The 23,452-nt window shown below is 43.3% G+C and overlaps 1 protein-coding gene across 4 annotated transcripts in view; it reads left to right on the plus strand.

Moving 5' to 3' along the window:
* The window catches only part of PCSK5 (proprotein convertase subtilisin/kexin type 5), a 639,880-nt gene that overhangs the window by 233,002 nt on the left and 383,426 nt on the right, over positions 1-23,452 (plus strand). For all 4 annotated transcript variants that reach the window (XM_068236619.1, XM_068236638.1, XM_068236648.1 and 1 more), the window contains exons 6-7: positions 15,911-15,999; positions 17,221-17,393. In XM_068236619.1, the coding sequence (XP_068092720.1) occupies positions 15,911-15,999; positions 17,221-17,393 (262 nt within the window). The remainder of the gene's footprint in view (positions 1-15,910; positions 16,000-17,220; positions 17,394-23,452) is intronic.

Genomic DNA, 23,452 nt, shown 5'->3' on the forward strand with positions numbered 1-23,452 from the left:
TATAGTCTCAGAGGCTAGACAGCACATCCAGAACACCTCATAACCTGGAAGCAGAAGTGATATGAGCAGGCGGCCATGTTGGATATTTCCTGGAGCAATAATGGATAAAAAACACTCAAAAAGGCACACCAGAGCGGCGAAATTATCAGGTAGAGCATTTATTCTTTACAAGCTATCAACTGATATGTTTATTTTGTGTGAATCGTTCATCTCTGGTTCCCTTTAAAGAGTGACTGTTAGCCCCAAAAATCAAATTTAAATCTCTATTGCAATGTTTTAATTACTTTGTAAGGGAGCCAAAAAGGCAATGCAGAAGTTAAAAAGCAATCTAATTTTTTTACTGTGTAGCCTTTTCCCCAAGCTCCTAAGGAGGACGCAAAGCCGCATAACAGATACTGCAGAGCATGCAGAGCATGCCCATGTCTGCCCGACCCCCCTCTCCCCCCCAGGACCAGGTGCCGATGTCTGCCCGACCCCCTCTCCCCCCCCCAGGACCAGGTGCCGATGTCTGTCCGCTCCCCCCCCAACCCGCCCCCCCCAAGAGCCGATGTCTGTCCGACCCCCCCAGGACCAGGTGCCGATATCTTCTCACCCCAAACAGCTGACACGGAGAGAGAGCGGGAGCGGAGTACATCTACACACTTCCAGCGCCGCCACCGCAGAGCAGCCGCCGCCGTGCATCTCTCTCCTGCTCGTGATTCTCTCACATGTGACTCGGCGACGGCTGCTCTGCGGTGGCGGCGCTGGAAGTGTGTAGATGTACTCCGCTCCCGCTCTCTCTCCGTGTCAGCTGTTTGGGGTGAGAAGATATCGGCACCTGGTCCTGGGGGGGTCGGACAGACATCGGCTCTTGGGGGGGGCGGGTTGGGGGGGGAGCGGACAGACATCGGCACCTGGTCCTGGGGGGGGAGAGGGGGTCGGGCAGACATCGGCACCTGGTCCTGGGGGGAGAGGGGGGTCGGGCAGACATGGGCATGCTCTGCATGCTCTGCAGTATCTGTTATGCGGCTTTGCGTCCTCCTTAGGAGCTTGGGGAAAAGGCTACACAGTAAAAAAATTAGATTGCTTTTTAACTTCTGCATTGCCTTTTTGGCTCCCTTACAAAGTAATTAAAACATTGCAATAGAGATTTAAATTTGATTTTTGGGGCTAACAGTTACTCTTTAAAGTAGTTAAGTATTGTACCAAGTTAGCCATCAGTAAAAGCAAGAAGTTTTGAATCAGGATGATACCATTTTTTGGCTAACTGAGAAGAAAAGCAGTAAGCTTACAGCTATAAAGCCTTTTTCTTCAGTATACAGAAATTCAGTCTGAAGAAGGCTTACTCTTTTTCTTCAGGGAAGGGTCGCACTTGAGGCTGTGGAAAAACAGCAGTGTTTTCACGTGGCCGAATCTACAGCGAATGTTTAAGTACGCCGCTGGTGAGTTGAGTGTCGGGAGAGCTGAATGACGGATCTCCCTACTGCTACTAAACTGGCCGGCAGTGTTAAATACTATTCCCCCTCCGAGTCGTCACAACTCAGAGGAAGATGTAATTCGGGGTCCGGCAATCCCAGAGCCCCGAATTACTGTTACGCACCCCACGCAGCATTACATTGCTGCTATGTGGTGCCTGGTTTCTTCGCCTGGTGGTGTGCGCCAAAACCACCTGCTTCCGAATCTGCATTCTTAGCTAGCAGCCAGCTGACAATAGCTGACTGTTGGCAATAGGTAATTGTGTCCAATAACAAGCAGCAGTGCCGGCTTTTTTTGCCCCGCTGTGGAAAACCGCACATTGCTCCCGGTGCACTGTGACCCCTAGACCCCTAGAAAACAGCTTACAGCTCATTAAATAAAGAGTATTGCAACCTGTTAATAATAAAAGATCATCAATTTATTTAGAGAAATTTTCCTTAGAGGAATTCATGAAGAGGAATGATAGCTAAGTGATTTGTAAGTTTCCGATTGCCTGGCAGGGATCACGTGATCACCTGTTCTTTCTTTTTGGTTAAAGTCAATCAATCTGATATTTTGGGGGAATCAATTCCTAGCAGATATGATCAGAGCGATTGAATCTACCAGGAAGCGAACAGGAAAATCTATAAGGGCCTGTTTCCACTAGCGCGGAAACCGGGTCGAATTCGGAAAGCTTCCCCGCAGGCAAATCGCGCGGGGAAACTCTCCCATATGCAACTATGGCGCTGCCGGCCGAATCGCTTACCCTAGCGATTCGGCCAACCCTGGCCACAGATTTTGCGCGGGAGGCTGCGAATCCACACGGCTCATGGGATTCGTCTGCTTTCCTGCAGAGCAGGAAGTGCCACCGGGCATCTCGCAGCAGCGCGCTGTGGCTAGTGGAAACGGGCCCTTGGTGTATGGGCACCTTTACAAGTTGCTTTCTCTCTCTCACTATCTATACCATTTTACCCACTCTCTCTTCCAGTTTTTACTGTTTCTCTCTCCCTATCATTTTTCCCCTTTGCAGTCTAACATACTTGTATGTAAAGCTACAATACCAAAATGCTAACATGAGACATTGCACAGAGTTTTAAACATGATGCACAAAAGTACAATCACATATTTTATTGTATGCTAGTTGATGCATAAACTCATGTGTTACCTAATTATATACATGAATACTGTATTTTCACAAACACAGGTGAGCCTAATTTTACATCGGTTAATTTGCTAACATGGTAACTTGTAATTAAAACTCATTTTAGTGCTGTATGCTTAAGTATACAAATCAATTTCGTAGAGGCAATGCAACAAACCTACACACTGTACATTTAGGACACGGTAATGAGTCATTGCAGTTGGTGCATTATTATTCTGAGCATAAAACCAGATGTTACAGCATCATGCTGGTTTATACATCTACCTCTATGGCTCTATCCATCTCTCTCATTTCATCCTCTCCTTACTGACTCAACCTCCCTTGCTCATTGTGCAGGTTCACTACCTCATTCGCCTACAGCTCTTTTTTAAAAAATATTTTTTCTGTGACCTAATGGTTTGAAGAGAAAAATGCAAATTAATCTGAAAGATAATTCTTATCCATGATTTATGTAGTGCTGTCTTCTCGAGTGGTGCTGTTCAATAGACAATACACATCACATACTGTTGCATGAATAGTAAGCTTTAGATAATACACAATGGGCTTCATTCACTAAACCATGATAACTACTATCACGGTCGCGCTAGCGTTTTGTGCGCGTTATAACACATGTAATGCTTTGCGCGCACTAACGCAAATTTTCACGCGCAAAACTCTTTTTTTGTGCGAAAAAAACCTGTTATAACGCGTGCAAAACGCTAGCACGACCGTGATAGCAGTTATCACGGTTTAGTGAATCAAGCTACTTATGTGTAGATGTGATGCCATGTGGTGTGCTAACTTTTACAAAATGTTGTATTAGATGAAGAGCCTGTCACTGGGGTTGATCATCCACCAATGCACCTTGTGTGTGACTATTTTCCTCTCTTAATGTATATGGCTCAATAGATAAGCATTAACAGTAGAATTAGAATTATTAGTAACTTCAAAATCTGTAAGTATTCTTCAAGCACACAACCTGGCACACCCCAGATTTACAGATGTTATAAACATGGTTTTGACATCCTTTAGATACATTTTCTCAAGGCCATGGTAAAAGCACAGAAAAGTGTCCTTGGATTTATAAAGTGGTGGGGTGATATCTGTGAAAATTGATTGTTGTGTTGATTTTATCAACTTTAAAAAGTTAGTTGTTCTTGGGAACAGTCTCCTGTAAGAAAGTGTGAGCTTCAGGAGCAGGTACACATACAGAGCAAATCCAGGAAGGCAGAAACGCTCAGACCCCCTGCCAGTTCAACCAAAGGGTGCAGGATCTGGGAAGCCAGGCCAATCCATAAGTATGTACAGAAGGATCTGCAACCAAGCAGAGGTGGAAACGCTGTTTTTTTTATTAAAAAATTCCACATGACAGATGCAATAAAATCACAGGGTTCAACTGACGCGTGTCGGGCTTACAATCTGCCCTTAGTCATAGTATGACTAAGGGCAGATTGTAAGCCCGACACGCGTCAGTTGAACCCTGTGATTTTATTGCATCTGTCATGTGGAATTTTTTAATAAAAAAACAGCGTTTCCACCTCTGCTTGGTTGCGGATCCTTCTGTACATACACATACAGAGCAGAGCTTATTTACTGCACTGCTCAGATAGGGTCTCCACTCTGGGAGCACTGGAACAAGGCACTTGCTGTGTGGTGCTTAACCCATTCGCGTTCCGTCGTTTTCACGTAAGAAATGTTCACCTCGCATTCATTAGCCTATTACTTTATCACTACTTATCACAATGCACTGATCTATATCTTGTTTTTTCCGCCACCAATTAGGCTTTCTTTGGGGGGTACATTTTGCTAAGAGCCACTTTACTGTAAATGCATTTTAACAGGAAGAATAAGAAAAAATTTGAAAAATTCATTATTTCTCAGGTTTCAGCCATTATAGTTTTAAAATAATACATGCCTCCATAATTAAAACTCACGTATTGTATTTGCCCATATGTCCCGGTTATTACACCGTTAAAATTATGTCCCTATCACAATGTATGGTGACAATATTTTATTTGGAAATAAAGGTGCATTTTTTCCATTTTGCATCTATCACTATTTACAAGTTTAAAATAAAAAAATATAGAAATATTTCATCTTTACATTGATATGTAAAAAGTTTAGACCCTTGGGTAAATATTTACATGTTTTTTTTTTTTTTATTGTAATGTTTTTTTTTTATAGTAAACATTTTATTTGGGTAGTTTTGGGAGGGTGGGAGGTAAACAATAGATTTATAATGTAAATGTGTGTTAATTTTTTTTCAGGTGTAGTATTACTTTTTGGCCACAAGATGGCGGCCATGAGTTTGTTTACATGACGTCACTCTAAGCGTAGCACACGCTTAGAGTGACGCATCGGGGAGGGAACAGCCAGAAAAAGCACAGCTTCCGAGAGAAGCTGTCGCTTTTTCAGCGGGGGAGAGGAATCAGTGATCGGGCACCATAGCCCGATACATTGATTCCGTGGCTACCGAATCCGTGGCCGGGAGTGTGCATGCACGCGCACGATCGGCCGCGGGAGCGCGCGGTAGCGCGCATGGTTCCTGGACGTAGAAACTACGTCCAGGAACCAAAATAGGTTAACAAACCTGAACTGAAAATAAACCTAAACTGAAAATAAACATATGAGATAATTCATTATGTAGAGTAATCATGGCAAATAGACCTTTCAACTTAAAGGAAACCAGAGATGGAAAATGTATACTTACCTGAGGCTTCCTCCAGCCCCATGTACTCTGTGGGCTCCCTTACCGTCCTCCCTGATCAGCTTAAATCCTCCCCGGTACAATGGCTTCATTCGCGCCAATCGGACTGTACTACACATGCGCAGCCTGGCCGACCGCACGTCCCTATTGCGCTCCTGTCACTGGGAGCATTCTGTGCCTGCGCAGTGCTACATGTGCAGGTGCAGAGCACGCCTGGCAGAGCTGACTTACTGGCGTGACTAAAGATGCCCATACATCAGGTGACTTTGACGGGTGATCGATCAACCAATTTGACTATTATTATCAAATTGGTTGAAAATCGGTGCCGTCAAGTGCAGGCCCGCTCGACGATGCAACTAATTTTGGGCAGAAATTGGTCGCGGTAGTCGATCGTGCCTGGTGCAAGACGTCGGGGCGAAGTTGGTTGATTGGGTGTGCGGTGGTATGGTGGCCGATTTTGGAACAAACTGCGACATGACAAAACCCCCGCTGCGCGGTGTCGGTAACCTCAGCGCAGCTCTCCATACACACCACTGGCGCATAGCGTCTAACGTCGGAGCATAGCGTCTGACGTCAGACGCTATGCGCCAGTGGCGTGTACGGATAGCCGTCCGGAAGTTACGGACACCGCGTTGAAGGCTATCATAGACAGGCAATGTATAAATGCACACACGGGGGGCACATTTATACATGGGGGGGGGCAGCGGCAGTGCAAATGCGGCGGGCTCAGACGATTCCCTTTAGATTTCATACTGAAATCAGACGGGAATCATCCTGCAGTATATGGGCAGCTTTGACGAAGAGACAAATGTATCTCTAATCAGATTCAATTAGAGATAAATTTGTCTCCTTGTCGAATCTGCCCATAATCTTCTGATGTATGAGCACCTTTAAGCCTTTGCACCAGAGAAGATTTAAGACAAACAGAGTTGCCCGGGAGGACGGCAAGGGATCCTACGGACCAGGGATCCCACAGAAGCCTCAGGTAAGTATAGATTCCTCTATTCATTCTACAGGTATTTAAATAATCTCAGGTACACTTTAACCTCCCTGGCGGTAAGCCCGAGCTCAGCTCGGGCTATGCCGCGCAAGAGGATTTCTCAGGCCCTGCTGGGCCGATTTGCAAATTTTTTTTTCATTACACGCAGCTAGCACCATGTACTGCCCGATCGCCACCGCTCCGTGCCGATTCGCCGCTACCCGCCGCGCCACGCCGCCCCCCCACCCAGACCCCATGCGCAGCCTGGCCAATCAGTGCCAGGCAGCGCTGAGGGGTGGATAGGGACTCCCTTTGACGTCGATGACGTCGGTGACATCATCCCGCCCATCGCCATGGCGACGGGGGAAGCCCTAATGGAAATCCCGTTCAGAACGAGGGGGTGGGGGGATGCCGCAGCTCAGGCTAGCTACATGATTTAAAAAAATATATAGTGCTGCGCTGCCCCCTGACGGTTTTAATTGACCGCCAGGAGGGTTAAGAGCTGGATTTCCAAGACTGAACTCTAAATCACAGGCAAATCAATGTGATGTAAAATCTGCTTCAGTCAGCTGCCAAACGAAATAATTAATTGCATTTTGAACTTTTCAGCCCTATCCTGTTAGGCTGCAGTTTGATTGCTGTTCGACTCCTTAATTTAAATAGATAAAAACACTGGTTTATTAAATAAGAACCGTAGTGATATATAGTAGAAATTAGAATGTAGTAAATTATTCAAAATAACCACTTTTACATAAATTAAATTTATGAAATTACATAAATTCATTTAATCAAAAACACTTCCTATATCTATATATATTGCTGTATATTGGTATGTAACCACGCAGTCCCAGCGATGTTTAGCCTAGTTATGCAGAATTTTCTGCCCAGACCATTCTGGGAGACCAGGGCCCATATGCAATTACATTTTTCTCCTGAGTTTTCTCCTAGGTGGTATTTTTAAACTTGTCATTAAAATGACTTTTAAGCTACCAGAAAGCAAAAAAAATACTCAAAATAATTTTGATAGTACGTTTTCATTTAATTTTAGGTAATTTTTATAGTTGAAAAGTACTAGAAAGTTATTTTAAATAGAAGATTAAAAATTATCTCCTAGGAGAAAAATCAGGTGAAAAAGTGAATTGCATATGGCCCCAGGTGTTGTTTTACTGACTTTGGAACAACATTAAACAGACATTTCAGTGATGCACCTACCAGCAGTAAAAATGTTGTCACCTTTAAAAAATGTAAGAATGTTAATCAGGGAGAGGAAAAATGATACTATTGGCAACACTGACTATATAGTTTATAAATTAATATTGTTAAAATAATCATTTTTATTAATTTAGCTATAGTCAGTAAAGTTTTTGGAAAAGGTACTTTTTTGTACTTAGAAAAGGTCTCTGAAAGAATCACAAACAATGGTTGCAGATACTATCTTGTACGCCTACACTGTTTTTAATTAGCCTCCTTAGCGGTAATCGCGAGTCCAGCTCGGGGTGGAAAAAACAAGCTAGAGCAGTTATGCCGAGCTGAACTCATGGTAACCGCCGGGAGGTCTATGCAGAGCAACGCGCGCAGTGGGTGTCTTTACTCACCTCCCTATGAGTTCCCGACATCGGCCGCCATTCTTCCTCTCCTCCAAGGCTCTGCTTCCCCCTGGTGAAATCTTCGTCTGTCGTCATGACGACAGCTGACAATCTCACTATAGGGTATAGAGAGAATTGCAGCGCAGGATCCCAGGGAGGTGAGTGAGTGCTGGGGCTGCTGCAGATATCTCTGCGGTGTGATTTTTTTTCCAGGCTTTAGGGTTTAAAAGCATGCTACAAAATTGCACTGCTTTTAGACCCTAAAATCTGGAAAGAATCAGACCGCCAAGGGGGTAATGCGGGGATTAAAATTAAATGGGATTGGGATAGTGCATTATGCTGCACTTTGGCAGTTGTAGAAGACTGCACTTGCTCTTCTTCAACACTAGGAAGAATAACCTGAAAATCTAAAATAATTTTACATTAAAAACTATTTATTTGGCGTATTAACCATTTAGCAGCCACATATAGCAGAGCGGATTTTTTTTTCTGGTGCTGGGGAGTTGTGCCTTCCCCAGCCTGGCAGGGTATGCAGAGTGGTGCCAGGAGCTGTCATATTTACCTGTTCTGGGTGGCTGGATTGGCTTCTCTTTTCCTCCACCGGCGTCACTGCAATGTCGACATCAGGGGCGTTCCTAGGGTCCTTGGAGATCGGGGGCACCTGTGGGCACTAGGTGGGGGGTATATAAGGCGCTGCAAAAATGGGCGTTGTCAGGCAGTGAGTGGGCGTGGCCATGGGTGGCGCCAAATATACATGAACTTAGCAGCGGTGTAAGCTACAGATAACGGGCCTGCCCATCGAAATATTGGATGGAGCCCCCTGTCTTTTATTTAGATAATTTACAATCAGTATAGGTATAGAACAAAGATGTATACGCACATACAATTTTGATTGGTCAATCACAGACCAATTTTACCACCCCCATGCAGTAAGTGGGTCAACAGACAATGAATTTGATGAACAGAGCTAAAACTGGCTAATCAAAATTGTATGTGTGTACCAGGCTTTACAGCTAATACTGTACATACTGAAAGTAGCAGGGATAAGCACACACTGCAGCTAGTTTACTATCAGTAAAGGCACAGAGTAACACCTTATACTGTACACACTGGAGGTAGATCAGCACACAGTGCAGGCACTAGAGAACAGCTTATACTGTACATACTGTAGGCAGCAGAGATCAGCACACTGCAGCTAGCGTGCTGCAAAAATATTAGAGTTACGTTCCCCCAGGTTAGGTAGCGAGTGACAGGGACCCCCAGATTAGGTAGTGAGTGACAGGGACCCCCAGGTTAGGTAGTGAGTGAAAGGGACCCCCAGGTTAGGTAGTGAGTAACAGGGACCCCCAGGTTAGGTAGTGAGTGACAGGGACCCCCAGGTTAGGTAGTGAGTGAAAGGGACCCCCAGGTTAGGTAGTGAGTAACAGGGACCCCCAGGTTAGGTAGTGAGTGACAGGCGCCCCCCAGTTAGGTAGTGAGTAACAGGGACCCCCAGGTTAGGTAGTGAGTGACAGGCGCCCCCCAGTTAGGTAGTGAGTGACAGGCGCCCCCCTCACCTGACAGACAGCCAGCAGCTTCAGACCTTGATCAGCGGGCGGCCCGACCAGTTAGAGTGGGCGCCAGGCGCACCACACTTTATATGCGGAAGTGATTTCACTTCCGCATATCGTCGGTGTTCGCTAGGACCTAGCGCCCGCTCTAACAGGTTGCCCGCTGATCGAGGTCTGACGCTGCTGGCTGTCTGGCAGCGGAGACAGCGGGGGGGAGGAGCGGGGGGCAACGGCGGCCAGGAGGGGGGCAGCGGGCATCCCTGGAAATAGATTGGGGGCACCACAGGACATGTTGGGAGCATGAGCCCCTCCCCAAAATAGGGCTAGCGACACCCATGGTCGACATCCTCTTCTGAGTTCCAATCACATCATATGACATGTGATCATAATTCAGGGGATGGTGTCAGCGTTGCAGCACCACCATGTGGTGGAAGAGAGGTGATGGAAGAGTCTCTTTCATCATCTTGATGGAAGAGTCTCTTTCATCATCTTTCTTCCACCATCAGGCGACGCTGCAACGCTGACACCATCCCCTGGGTTACTATCACATGTTATATGAAGTGATTGGAACTCAGAAGAGGATGTCGACATTGCAGCGCCGCCGGTGGAGGAGAGGAGAAGCCAATCCAGCCACCCGGAACAGGTAAATATGACAGCGCCGCCGGTGGAGGAGAGGATAAGCTGGTATAAATATAAAGAAGCTCCCTGCGCCGCTCTGCATAGCTGCATTAGGCAGCAGAATGGGTATGTTGTTAGAAGATGCCCTGGCATGCATTATCTAACGCGATATAATGCGTGCCGGGCTGCTATCGGGTTAAAGCACGTAGGAATAATATGTTTCCCTTATTAAGACTTTATTTTCCTAATACAGTACATTTCTTACATTAGTGTAAATGCAGGATAAAGAGCTGTTCCACTAGCAGCACTTTGCAATCACATGCAGATCACAAAACACAAGGACAATTGTGATGTTACTTCTTTATTACTGCAATGGGATACGATTTTCCATGATCGCAAAAGTTCTGCCTGTTGCATTTTTTCTGCGTTTGTGTCCTTAGCATCTAGTGAAATCACAAAATGCAATTGCAGAAAAATCGTATTTCGAAATCACATTACGATTGTATTTTGCGATTTGTAGTAGAAAACAACCCTAATGCTGGGAATACACAGTTCGTTTTTGCCTTCGTTTAAACCTTCGATTCGTTCGGTAAACGAATCGAGTGTTGAAAACGTATGTGAAAATAGTCATAATCTCATTATAGTTTCGATTAATAGACCCCAAAAACGAACGACTAGTGATCGAAGATGTTTGATATTATCTCTCTTTATCCATCTAATCGAGCCATTGGTAGGCTTGATGGCTGTTCAGATCGATTATATATTCGTTTATGCTAGTCCGTCCCTGTAAAAAGGGATTTTCGTTTCGTTTCTTTGCAGCCTTCGATCATTGGAAAAACGAAACCATCAGAATCGAAAAAAAACCCGAAACCGTGGGTGGTGATATTAACCGTATGACCGATTATTTCGGGATCGAAAAGGACAAAAGGCACAATCGAAACGAAGGTTTAAACGAAGGCAAAAACGAACCGTGTATTCCCAGCATAAGGCTAGCCTAAGGCATTTATAAATAAAAACTATCTTGTATACAAGAAACTAAAGTAAATGAAAAGGGATAGGAAGCATGCAATTTAGGCAGCAATAAAGGGTCAGGATCTCTGCACACTGGTATGCCCTGATTCCTGCACATCAGGGTGCGCAGCAATAAACACAGTCACCAGTATTTATAATAAAGTTTTCAACTGCCTTTTGTGCGGTTCAGTAAATCAGGCCAATATTTTTCATTCTATACAACTGTGTGTGGTTCACGTTTGAGCATTCTTGAGACCAAGTAGCATGGAGATGGAGGTAAATCTACTTTATTTGATCACTATCTCTGTAAAAAGGGATTTAACCACATAAGAATACAGTGGTCTCCCCCAGAAGCTTCTTATCTGGCAGCAGCATGCTGGTCAATTTTCAAACATTTCTGAGGACCTGTGACATTTAAGAACAACAATCTGATGGGAATGTCATGGCCCATGCAGAGCTGAACGCTGCTGGATCTCTGAGTGGAGCTGAGAAGTCAATTACCTTTGCAATGATATCTTCTTTTACAGCTGCTGAAGTGTCATCAGTGCCCCTTCAAATATACCTTACAGTTTGTATTGTGGAATGGCGCAGCAATTAGCAGTTTTGTGAAGCACATAAAGTTTTTACCTTCCTATGAGTTTCACATGTATGTTTCTTTAATTCAGGAAAATTAGACAATCACATCCAATGTTTTCTGCCATACAACCCACAGTATTTTAACAAATAAGCATATGAACATCTAGCTTAGCTGGGTAAAGAATATGTGTTCTCTGCTATGCAGATATGATGGGTGATAGAGGTATAGGGCCACCAGCTACAGTGTACACACTGTCTACAAAAGAGAAATGGCTAATCTTCTGAACAGGTTTGGACTGACATACGGTAAATAAACATTTTACTGTTGTCCTGTCTAACTGCAGGTTGTATGGACATAAGAGGAAGCAATCATTGGTTTCCATGCAGATGTCCGATGTCAGGATTACTGGATTACTCACAAATGCAATATTGAGGTGTGTGCTCTGCCCAGCACCACTTGTGCACATGTTGGTGTGCAGAGTGGCATGGCCTCATTCTATACAAGTGATTGGAATACCATGTCAAATTGACAGCGGCCATATATTTTGCACAGCGACAGACCTGCACCTTTATCAGTGTTAATGACATCATAGAGGTGAAGGTGCTGGTCAGAGAAGAAACAGTGCTAGTGTGATTGGACCCTTAAAGTGGACCTAAACCTAGAACTTCTGCTTTTCACAAAGGATAAGCAACAGCTTGATAACCTTTAAAGAAAAACATTTCTTTGTTACAGCTTACAGAACTCCTGCAATAAATCTGCAGTGTCTACTTCCTGGTTTCTTGGGAGCACAGAAGGAATTAACAAGCCTGTGTTTACGTATTAGCACACAACTCGGCACAGATCAGACAGAGTGGACTGATTAAATTACACCTGTGATTACTTGCAGATAAGGGAGAATTGGACAGGCTGTTCTCTCTAAACACACATTGGGTGGATTTCTCTGTGTTTTAATGGTCTCTTGTGGAAGAGGTCCGCTTTCAATTCTTATGATGCAGCTAGCTGGAGAAACCCTGGTATATTTTTACTATAGGTTTTACTATTGTATACATTAACATATTCTATAGGCATATAGATTGAGGAGTTTCTGGCGATTTTCTGTAAATATCTACAAATGACATGAAGAATTTGAACTGTAAAATGTAGTATGTGTTGCCTAAAAGTATAACTGTAGTAAAAAAAAAAACAGTGTACCTATAGAGTCGTTACTCTTGAAGTTTTACTTATATAGTGTCTGTATTTGTGATCTGCTGTGGGGATCTGCTTTGTACATAGCTTGTATTTCTCAGTTTGCCTCCATTTTCTCTCTATAGCTCTGCTACCTCTCAGTGATTGTACTAGCCGTAAATTAATTAATACAAAAGTGACTCATTTGATTGTATTGATATGTTTGACATGGAACTGGAACATGGATTGCAGTCAGTGACGTCAGAACTCCTAATTTGCATACATATTTTTCGTCAGCAGCTCCAAAGGTATTGGAAGCAAAGGATCAGTATGACTACCAGACAAAATAAATATGGCAACTTCCAATTCGATCATTCTACAAATGTTTCAGGCTCACTCAAAATTATCCATTTTGCCTGAAATCCATCAATATGTGATGTGCTTTAGGCTCTGTTATCGGCTGTGGTGTCTGAATCTAGTAAGACAATCAATTGTTCTGGGTTCTTCAGCAGTGTCAGACTTCTTACAGAATCCAGAACAATTGGTTCTTCTGCTTAAATCAGACACTTCTGGTGATAATAGAGCCTTATAATTGACAGATGACAAATTAGGAGAGGGGAGGCAGACAGAGATAAAGCTTTTCTTAGGAAGCGACAAGAAGCCTGTCTAGTGTACCACAATGTATTCCTGTAACTGTCGGCACAGAGGTATGACAACTACAAAATCTCCAAGGCAAAGCTTATGATGGGTAGAAGTGAGCAGAATTATTATAATGATACCAAAAATTCAGACTAGTATAACCCTTTCCTGCCACTATGCGGTTAATGTTGCTAAGGAGCATAGCTTGTGTTGGAATGTTCATTTATGGACTGTTCTATGTTCCTATGTATGCGTCTGTGCGCAAAATCAATCACTGTGGTCTCCAATCGTCTGTGCGCACCTGTCTCTGAGGCCATGCTGCAGCCCGTAGCCTCAGGACCCAGAGAGTGATACCAATCAGTGGGGCTGCCAATCGTCTATGCGCACCTGTCACTGAGGCCATGCTGCAGCCCGTAGCCTCAGGACCCAGAGAGTGATACCAATCAGTGGGGCTGCCAATCGTCTATGCGCACCTGTCACTGAGGCCATGCTGCAGCCCGTAGCCTCAGGACCCAGAGAGTGAAACCAATCATTGGGGTCTCCAATCGTCTGTGCGCACCTGTCCCTGAGGCCATGCTGCAGCTCGTAGCCCCAGGATCCAGAGAGTGAAACTAATCAGTGTGGTCTCCAATCGTCTGTGTGCACCTGTCTCTGAGGCCATACTGCAGCCCGTAGCCTCAGGACCCAGAGAGTGATACCAATCAGTGGGGCTGCCAATCGTCTGTGCGCACCTGTCCCTGAGGCCATACTGCAGCCCGTAGCCTCAGGACCCAGAGAGTGATACCAATCAGTGGGGCTGCCAATCGTCTGTGCGCACCTGTCACTGAGGCCATACTGCAGCTCGTAGCCTCAGGACCCAGAGAGTGAAACCAATCATTGGGGTCTCCAATCGTCTGTGCACACCTGTCTCTGAGGCCATGCTACAGCTCGTAGCCTCAGGATCCAGAGAGCGAAACCAATCAGTGTGGTCTCCAATCGTCTGTGCGCACCTGTCTCTGAGGCCATACTGCAGCTCGTAGCCTCAGGATCCAGAGAGTGATACCAATCAGTGGGGCTGCCAATCGTCTGTGCGCACCTGTCCCTGAGGCCATACTGCAGCTCGTAGCCTCAGGACCCAGAGAGTGAAACCAATAAGTGTGGTCTCCATTCTTGACACCACTAGGGTCACTGTAATTAGCCTTCCAATGACTGTGATGAGAGGAAAGCCTTTAATCACTTATACTTAAAGCATTCTGCACTGACATAGAGTTAAAAAAGCATCTGGGCATGTGTCTGCTCTTTGTACTACAACAATAGCAACATTTCACCCATAGGTCTCAAAGCATATAGAATGTGTCAGTTCAATAAATAGTGTCAGGTTGAATATGGGTTTTCCCTCATAACTAAGGACCTGTTTTCGGTCCTTAGTTCTGAATCTGAACAACTCCAAGGATGGAGCTGTTATTATTGAATAGGGTAAGGAACTTCATAGGGTAGGAGTATCATAACAGACAGATACTCCGCATTACAGCAATACTTGCTTGCATTACAGCACTACTGCTGTAGAGGTAAATTCAACCAAGTGAAAAATGTGCATGTTGTTTACCTTTTTTTTACATTTGTTTGTATGTTTTCTATTGGTGATCTGTTTTTCTGCCATATCCTTGTAAAACAAAGACATGGTACTTTGCATTTCTTTATAGTGGCCATTGCACCTGTATGGACATTACATGTATGCACTCTGCGAGGTGCTGTGTACTACACATACACTATATAAAGCAAAAAATTATAAAAATATAGCAGCTTTGACAGACTGCCAGGCATGGGAAACATCTTAAACATGGTTGGAATGCCAGGCACCAGGACCTTTCTTTCTAGCACCAGCTACAAGAAGAGTTCTTGCTTTCCAGGGCAATTTGCTATAAATTTCATTAGCTCCTTCCCTCCTCACTGCTCCTTGGGTAATTAATCATGTTGTTTTTTCATTGCCCCTAATGCATCACTTCAGTTTCCGTTTCCTTTCCGCTGGGCTCAGTGGTCTGGAAAAATTGGTGCTGCAGGAAACTTGCGGTCCGTTGAGTGGATCATGTGGAACAGATCCATTTGAATGGATGCATGTTAACTGATCAATAGGTTAACATTGGATCCTTTCCCATCCCTTCTCTTACAATCCGGGAACAGACTCTTTTCTAACTCTAATTTGAACCAGGCCACATATATAAATGAATGAAACACTCTTATAAAGTGAAATGGAGATCCAAACCTGAAAATTTGGAAGTGTTATGTCCACAAAAGAGCGAGCTGTTACTTTGGCTGCAAAGAAGCATAAATCAGTATATGTCTATAAAATCATGGCTGGCTGCAGACTGAAATAGAAAATGTAATTTTTATGCATTATACATTTCAATAAGTATGTGCATCAATGACATTTGCAATAACTAAAAGCGGATCAATGCTGTAAAGATTTGTTGCACATGTGTCACTCACTATCTTGTTTGTAAAGTATTATCTTTGTTCTTGCTCAGGCATGGAACTCGCTGTGCGGGAGAAGTGGCAGCCACTGCAAACAACTCACATTGTACAGTAGGCATTGCTTACAATGCAAGGATTGGAGGTATGTATAAATATAATATATGTTAATTCCTTAATTATCATACCATTGTGGCTGGAGTAAAATTTGCCATTATTTTGTGATAATGTTTACAAACAATTGTTTCAAGGAATAAAACACTACTGTTTGTATGGAGTTTATGTAAATAGTATTTGCTATGCCATTGCCATCTCTGTTAATACACTCGTTTGGTAAAATAATAAACTTAAAAGCTTTAAGCAGAAACTATATAAAAAAAAGTTATCTGGAGAGGTAGATAATGGGCGAAGTCAGGTGATCTGTGCTCACAGGAAGTGGAATGTGCGGTCTCCTCCCACTCCTCTCTCATAGTTTCATGATGTGGATGATGATGAGATAGGGGAGGATTTCCAAACAGCTGTCCCTCCAGTAAAATTGTCATCTTAACAGGACTCTGCCAGCCGGGGTTTTTAAAAATATTTATTGCAAAAAGTATAGAAGTGCAATGCACAAAATGTGAATGTCAATTTTAGGGGGAAAAGGGTTATTTAGAACCAAAACTGAAATGTAAATGTCTTACGGGCTTTGCTTGTAAAGTTTTCAGTGCTAACACAAGCTATGAAAGCTTCTTATTATAAACCCATGGCACTGCTGCTGCACAGAAGTAATTGCACAGTGGTGTGCAATGTAGTATTGATAATTTACTATTCCTTTACAGTGAATTGGTTCTGCACAGGTTGCCAATCAGCCAATAAGTAGACATTTCTACTGACAAGAAGGGCTGATATCCCTCAGTGCCTTTTGACAAGGGTGATTACCACACTCTGACAGGAGATGAATCATTGCATGCCTCTCCTCAGGTTGTTTCAGCTTCCTCCCAATACACATCAATGTACTGGTATGTTTACTGACACCAAACTGCATTAACCCTAGCCGCAATTTCCTGTGTGACAGAGATATTGAACATTTTATTTCTATCTTTCCAAGAAAGTAAATGAATGTTCCCGATTCCAGATTGTCAATGAGAAGCAAATAATTCTGCAAATTGTATGCAATCTGTATGCAGCCAGCACATTCTGCTGCTGTTGATTGTAGATAGCCAGTGCTGGACTTCTTTTTCACTTCTTTTAGTTTTGGTTAATGTTACAGGCTGCTATGTGTGTACACCTTTGTTACTTTATGTAATGACAAGTATGCTGTGATTCTTTCAGAAGCTTACACACATGTCATATACTCCACATTTCATGTATTTGTATGCTTCTGCAGGTGTACGCATGTTGGATGGGGATGTGACAGATATGGTAGAAGCCAAATCTCTCAGTCTGAACCCACAACATGTACATATCTACAGCGCAAGCTGGGGTCCAGATGATGATGGAAAAACAGTGGATGGACCAGCTGCTCTTGCCCGGGATGCCTTTGAGAATGGCATCAGAACAGTAAGTGTGCATAGAGGTAGGGCTCTAAGGCTACATTCTAAGTGTTGTCTAAGAATGTGTGTTTTATATGTTGGTTTGCAAATATAGAAAAACTAAATACGACACAGAGCAGCAAATAGAGGGACAGTGCACTCTAGTCATTTCTATGTCACTTCATTGAGATGGAGATAGAAATTATTTTGGCCAGATGTTAGGAATCTGAAGATATTGCACGGAAAGACAGAACCAAAGCCTGGTACACACTTGCAATTATGATTGCCCAATAACTAGCGCTGTGGAGTCGGTACAAAAATCCACCGACTCCTCAATTTAGGATTACTCCGACTCCTCTAATTTGCATATTACAATCTTGTTGATTGAAAGTACGTAACATGAAATGCATCTCTTAACTGCCAACGCTTAGGAATTTTAAAAGACAACTGAAGTGAGGGGGATATGGAGGCTGCCATATTTATTCCCTTTTAAACAATACCAGTTAACTGGATATCCGACGGATCTTCTGCCTCTAATACTTTTAGTCATAGACTAAAACAAGTCCTTGGTAAGAGTCCTTGTAGAAAGTACAGACAGGAACAAAGAACATCTATCAGGCCGTAGGCAATGTAACTGTGGGTACATGTAAGAGTGATGTGCAGGTACTCTGCAGGGGAATGAGGAGATTCTTCTTCTATTACACATTCTTCATGTACAATCTGAACAAGGTTTATGGATGATAGACAACACCTCTGTGTTCAATGTGCACAACATTCTCAGTGGATTCTCTGCAGCTCTGTGGAGAGTGCATATGTAGAGTATAGTACTACTGTGTAACAAAGTAAACCTGAGACAGATGAAATTAAAGTTTTATACATACCTGGGGCTTCCTCCAGCCCCCCTCAGGCTAATCAGTCCCTCGCTGTTCTCCTCCGCCACCTGGATCTTCTGCTATGACTCCAGGTACTTGAGCCAGTCGGGCGTAGTGCGCATGCACACACTCCGCCACTGGGAGCGTACTACACCTGCCCAGCACTATTGTGCAGGTGCAGAATGCTCCTGGCTGTGGGAGCGGCACACGGCCGGACTGCGCTGACTGGCTGAATTACTGGGACTCATAGCAGAAGATCCAGGTGGCGGAGAAGGACAGCGAGGGACTGATTAGCCTGGAGGAAGCCCCAGGTATGTATAAACCTTTTATTTTCATCCGTCTCAGGTACCCTTTAATTCGTAGTCATCAAACCAAATTTTAACAACATTTCAAATTGTTTGATTTCATGAGCAAAGGGAGTGCATACATTTGCATAAATCAGCATCAGCGCATTATTAATTCCATCTCTATTAGTGACACAGCTACACATCAGGCTTTATTCTTACAGCATAGATGTTATTTAGTATATATAAGAAATTTCCGTGTACACATCATATATACAGTCACAATCAGATATGTATATCTGACTTAAAAAATACGGGGACTGTTTTATTAAAGCAGCACAAGTAACTATTTTTTGATTGGTTTATTTCAATTTTGTGGCCTAAGCAGAGCTATTACTCTATATATGAATTATTTATGGTGACTATTATCTGAGAAATAGAACATTTTATCAGATTTTCTATTTTAATTACAGTTTGAATTCATTAGGAGTTGGAGTCGGTGCATTTTTTCCCGACTCCGACTCCAGGTACCCAAAAATTGCCTCGACTCCTCGACTCCGACTCCACAGCCCTGCTGATGTTACCAACCTCCATGTAGTATGATGACCAACAGATATCAGATTTTGAACAAATTGTGTAGGTAAGCTCTCATACTACATGGAAGTGATAACATTGTTTTTAAACTGTGGACAGGAAGGAGAATTGGGGAGAACTATGTTTAAACCTTCACCTTTGTCACTAACTGGAACTGTATAACCTGGCCAACACACCAATGTATTTAAACAATCAAAAACCATGTAGGCTGGCCAATGGTGTGCAAAAGGGATTTATTTTACAAATGCATTTTAATACAACAAAGCATTAAAAGTTTAAAAAAGGCACAATTATAAACAACAGCGCTGTTGCAAAATTGCTACCATTGCACGTAGAACTACACCATATCACATCACAAGCATAACTGCAAACAAGGGCTCATTAGAAACACACAGTGGATCCTTATGGATAGGCACTTCTCCCCTTAGCCAAGTAGCAACAAGATGAAGAGAGTCCTGTGTGCATAAGCGAGGCAATAAGCAGCAGATTAAAACAGTCACTGTAAACCAGCAATTGCATAGGCCTCAATTCACTAAGCTTATCTCCTGTCTTTAATAACGTTCCATGGTGATGAGGCATGTAGTATTCAGGAAACATCTTACCTCAGGCAAACCTAAAGTTAACTCTTCTGTCCTTAAGTTAACTCTTCAATCCTTAAAATAACTCCAGAAGTTAAAGGAATACTGTAGGGGGGTCGGGGGAAAATGAGTTGAACTTACCCGGGGCTTCTAATGGTCCCCCGCAGACATCCTGTGTTGGCGCAGCCGCTCACCGATGCTCCGGCCCCGCCTCCGGTTCACTTCTGTAATTTCTGACTTTAAAGTCAGAAAACCCCTGCGCCTGCGTTGCCGTGTCCTCGCTTCCCCTGATGTCACCAGGAGCATACTGCGCAGGCACAGACCATACTGGGCTTGTGCTATACACTCCTGGTGACATCAGCGGGAACGAGGACACGGCATCGCAGGCGCAGGGGTTTTCTGACTTTAAAGGGGAACTGAAGAGAGAGGTATATGGAGGCTGTCATGTTTATTTCCTTTTAGGCAATACCAGTTGCCTGGCAGCCCTGCTGATCCTCTGCCTCTAATACTATTAGCCATAGCCCCTGAACAAGCATGCAGCAGATCAGGTGTTTCAGTGGTTCAGACTTATAAGTCTGATCTGACAAGACTAGCTGCATGCTTGTTTCTGGTTTTAATCAGATACTACTGCAGAGAAATAGACCAGCAGGGCTGCCAGGCAACTGGTATTGATTAAAAGGAAATAAACAGGACAGCCTCCATATACCTCTCTCTTCAGTTCCCCTTTAAAGTCAGAAATTACAGAAGTGAACCGGAGGCGGGGCCGGAGCATCGGTGAGCGGCTACGCGGGCACAGGATGCCTGCGGGGGACCATTAGAAGCCCCGGGTAAGTTCAACTCATTTTCCCCCGACCCCCCTACAGTATCCCTTTAAAGACATGCTGTTAATTAACTGCGTGTGGAAATAACTACAGAGGAGGTAACTTAACTACAAAGGAGGTAACTTAAGGAATGAAGGAGGTAACTTAAGGAATGAGGAGATAACTCTCTCACTGTGTGGAGGTACGTTTTCTCTTGCCTTATTATCTGCAGCGTGATCTTAGTGAATTGAGGCCATTGCCCTATTTATCAAAATTGCCAGTTAAGTCAGTTGCACCCAAGCAGTTGATATAGTTACAAATCCATGGCTCCTTGGCCACTGAAGATGCATGTACTGTCCATTCGGGATAGTAGACCAATGATGTAATTGGAAAAGTGGGGTCCCCATAGGTGGAATGTCTGTTTCACACTTGCTTCCATAGGGTTGTGTAGCAACTCAAGTCCAAGAATGGCTGCGAGTATACACACTGTGCAAGCACCTCACTTGCTCGACAAACTGCGGAGATCTGCCAATGGAGTGAATGATATGCAGCACCTCAGTTTCAGCTACCGGCATCCAAACTCTGCGGAGATGGTGAATAGACCACACCAGTAGATCAGGCAGACAGCATACAGCACCAGCAAGGCCGAGTAGTTTCGCTCAATCCGGACTGCTTCATGGTGTGATTTGCACAGGTGGGCCAAACCTTATAAGGTTACTCATGGCTCCAACCCTCAACATGCTGATTGATGAATCCTCCATGCGACATCTGGAACAAGGCTCTGATATCTATTCTCGGCACTGCAATGTATTCCAAGCTCACAAACGCAAATCCATGCAGGACAGCAGTCAGAAAAAGGGAGGGTGGGGGAGGAGAAGGAGAGATGCAATTCAAAGCAAACCAAAAGTACAAAAGTACAGCGATACCAGCAAACCTTCATTCACCCTCTGCAGCCCCATGCATACAAATGAACACAAGTCTATATCTAAACATATCCACAACCTAGGTACAGTATATCCCTTTCAACTCCCTCAAATTTACATCTATTCAAATTGGACAATTTTATACCAAAACCAAAAGTGGTAAAATTGGCCAATCAAAACTGAATGTATATACCAGGCTTAAGTATTGGATGCCCATACTGCAGGTGAATACAAATTTGCAGCTGTAGGTAAAAATGTTTAAAACCCAATAATGTGCACAAATTTCATTGATTTCAATTACAATAAGCATATTGGAATTCTGAAAACAGCAGTGCGTTACACTATACAATAATGATCTGTATAATAAGAACTATTCTGAATACCTTATGTTCCATAGTATGTTTATCACCACTGCAACATGCAACATGCCACTAATGGGCATTATACCACAGCTAATCTTTGACGCTTAAATTGTTGGTATACTTGAATACCTGTATACCTGTATTGTTGATATTACCCCATGTTAAAACACTGATATGTCACTGTGAAGCTAGCCATACACTCATGGATTGGCACCTAAAGTAGAAAATGATCAATCCTTCTCTGAGTGGACTCTCGGACAGGCATCAATACCTACAACACACAGCACATCAATCAATATATTTCAGCAGGAAATCTTTTGAAAATCAATCAAACCCGCAATGTTGCATGCTCAATGCAGTGCAACACTATGGGCAATTGATCAACTACCACGCCTGCTCCAACCCAATCAACAAAGATTTTCCATTAATGCTGATAATTTTGATCAATTTTTGGTCAAAATCAATTGAAATTTCAATCGATTTGGACACTTTGGGGTATAGATTTCTTGCAGATTCTATTAGAGTGATCGAATCTGTCAGCAATTGAATGGGAAAATTGATGAGTGTATAGCCACCTACTGTATGGGCTTATCCCTTTAGTAAACTAGCTACACTGGTGATGATTCAGCCAGCTTCACTGCTACCATTAACTCATGTTTAAACCCCTATTTTAAGGATTTTGCTGTTTTGTCTACAAATTCAGAGATTTCCCAGGTGTGATGAGCAAAGTTTTGTGTTAATTTAGTGCCTAATAATGCACATAAATCAATGTATTTGCATAATTTGTGCATACTTTTAGGTTTTGTTTTGTTTTTTTGAACTACTGAGTGATTCAATAAAACTTTTCAGCCTCCACTTACGAATGGCTTAGGGACTGACTCATGAACTGCATATAACCAGTGTTTACTGTTAATGTACAGCAAAGCTGCATTGTTGTTGCTTCTGCTTCTTTTTTTTTTTACACTAAGGGCTCATTTCCACTATGGCGAATTCGCATTGCATTATCTGCATATGCAAATTTGCATATGCAATGTATTTCAATGTTCCTGTTTCCATTACAAGTGAAAATGGCTTCACCCGCAGGCGAAAAAAACAAAAATGTCTGCCTCTGTAACAATTGTCCATGCGGTTTAAGAGGTTTCATAGGTTTTTTAATTTGCTTATGCATGCAAATTCGTGTGCAGAAAATAGTATATGAATGTGCATGCTTGTAGTGGAAACGAGCCCTAAAGCTGCTCTAAGCACTATCAGCCCTGCCCCTAGCTTCCCTTTGCCTTTCAGAACACTGCATAGGAACTCTTTGGGCCTGGCTGGATGGGATGTCCTGCAATTACAGGCAGGGTTTATGGTGCTACACAAAACCCAAAATCAGAATAATTAGATGAGCACCTCTACTCTGGTTAATGTATACAGGGGTGACCTGAGACCACATACACATTGTACAGCCTCGTTCACATTTAAAAACGAAAATGCAAGCATTTTACATTTTTGTGCGTAGTTTTTTTCAGCGCCTCCCAGCACTCCACTGCATGCTGCGTTTTTGTTAAAAGCGCTTTTCTAAGCGCTTTTCTAGAGTGTTTTTTTCATTCACTCCCTGACTCAAGTCAGGAAGTGAACTCTTTGACCCGGAAAAGAATACGTATAATGTATTTATTCTTAAAAACGCAATCACCA

This window comes from Hyperolius riggenbachi, chromosome 1, assembly GCF_040937935.1.
Source record: "Hyperolius riggenbachi isolate aHypRig1 chromosome 1, aHypRig1.pri, whole genome shotgun sequence".
NCBI classification, from domain to species: domain Eukaryota; kingdom Metazoa; phylum Chordata; class Amphibia; order Anura; family Hyperoliidae; genus Hyperolius; species Hyperolius riggenbachi.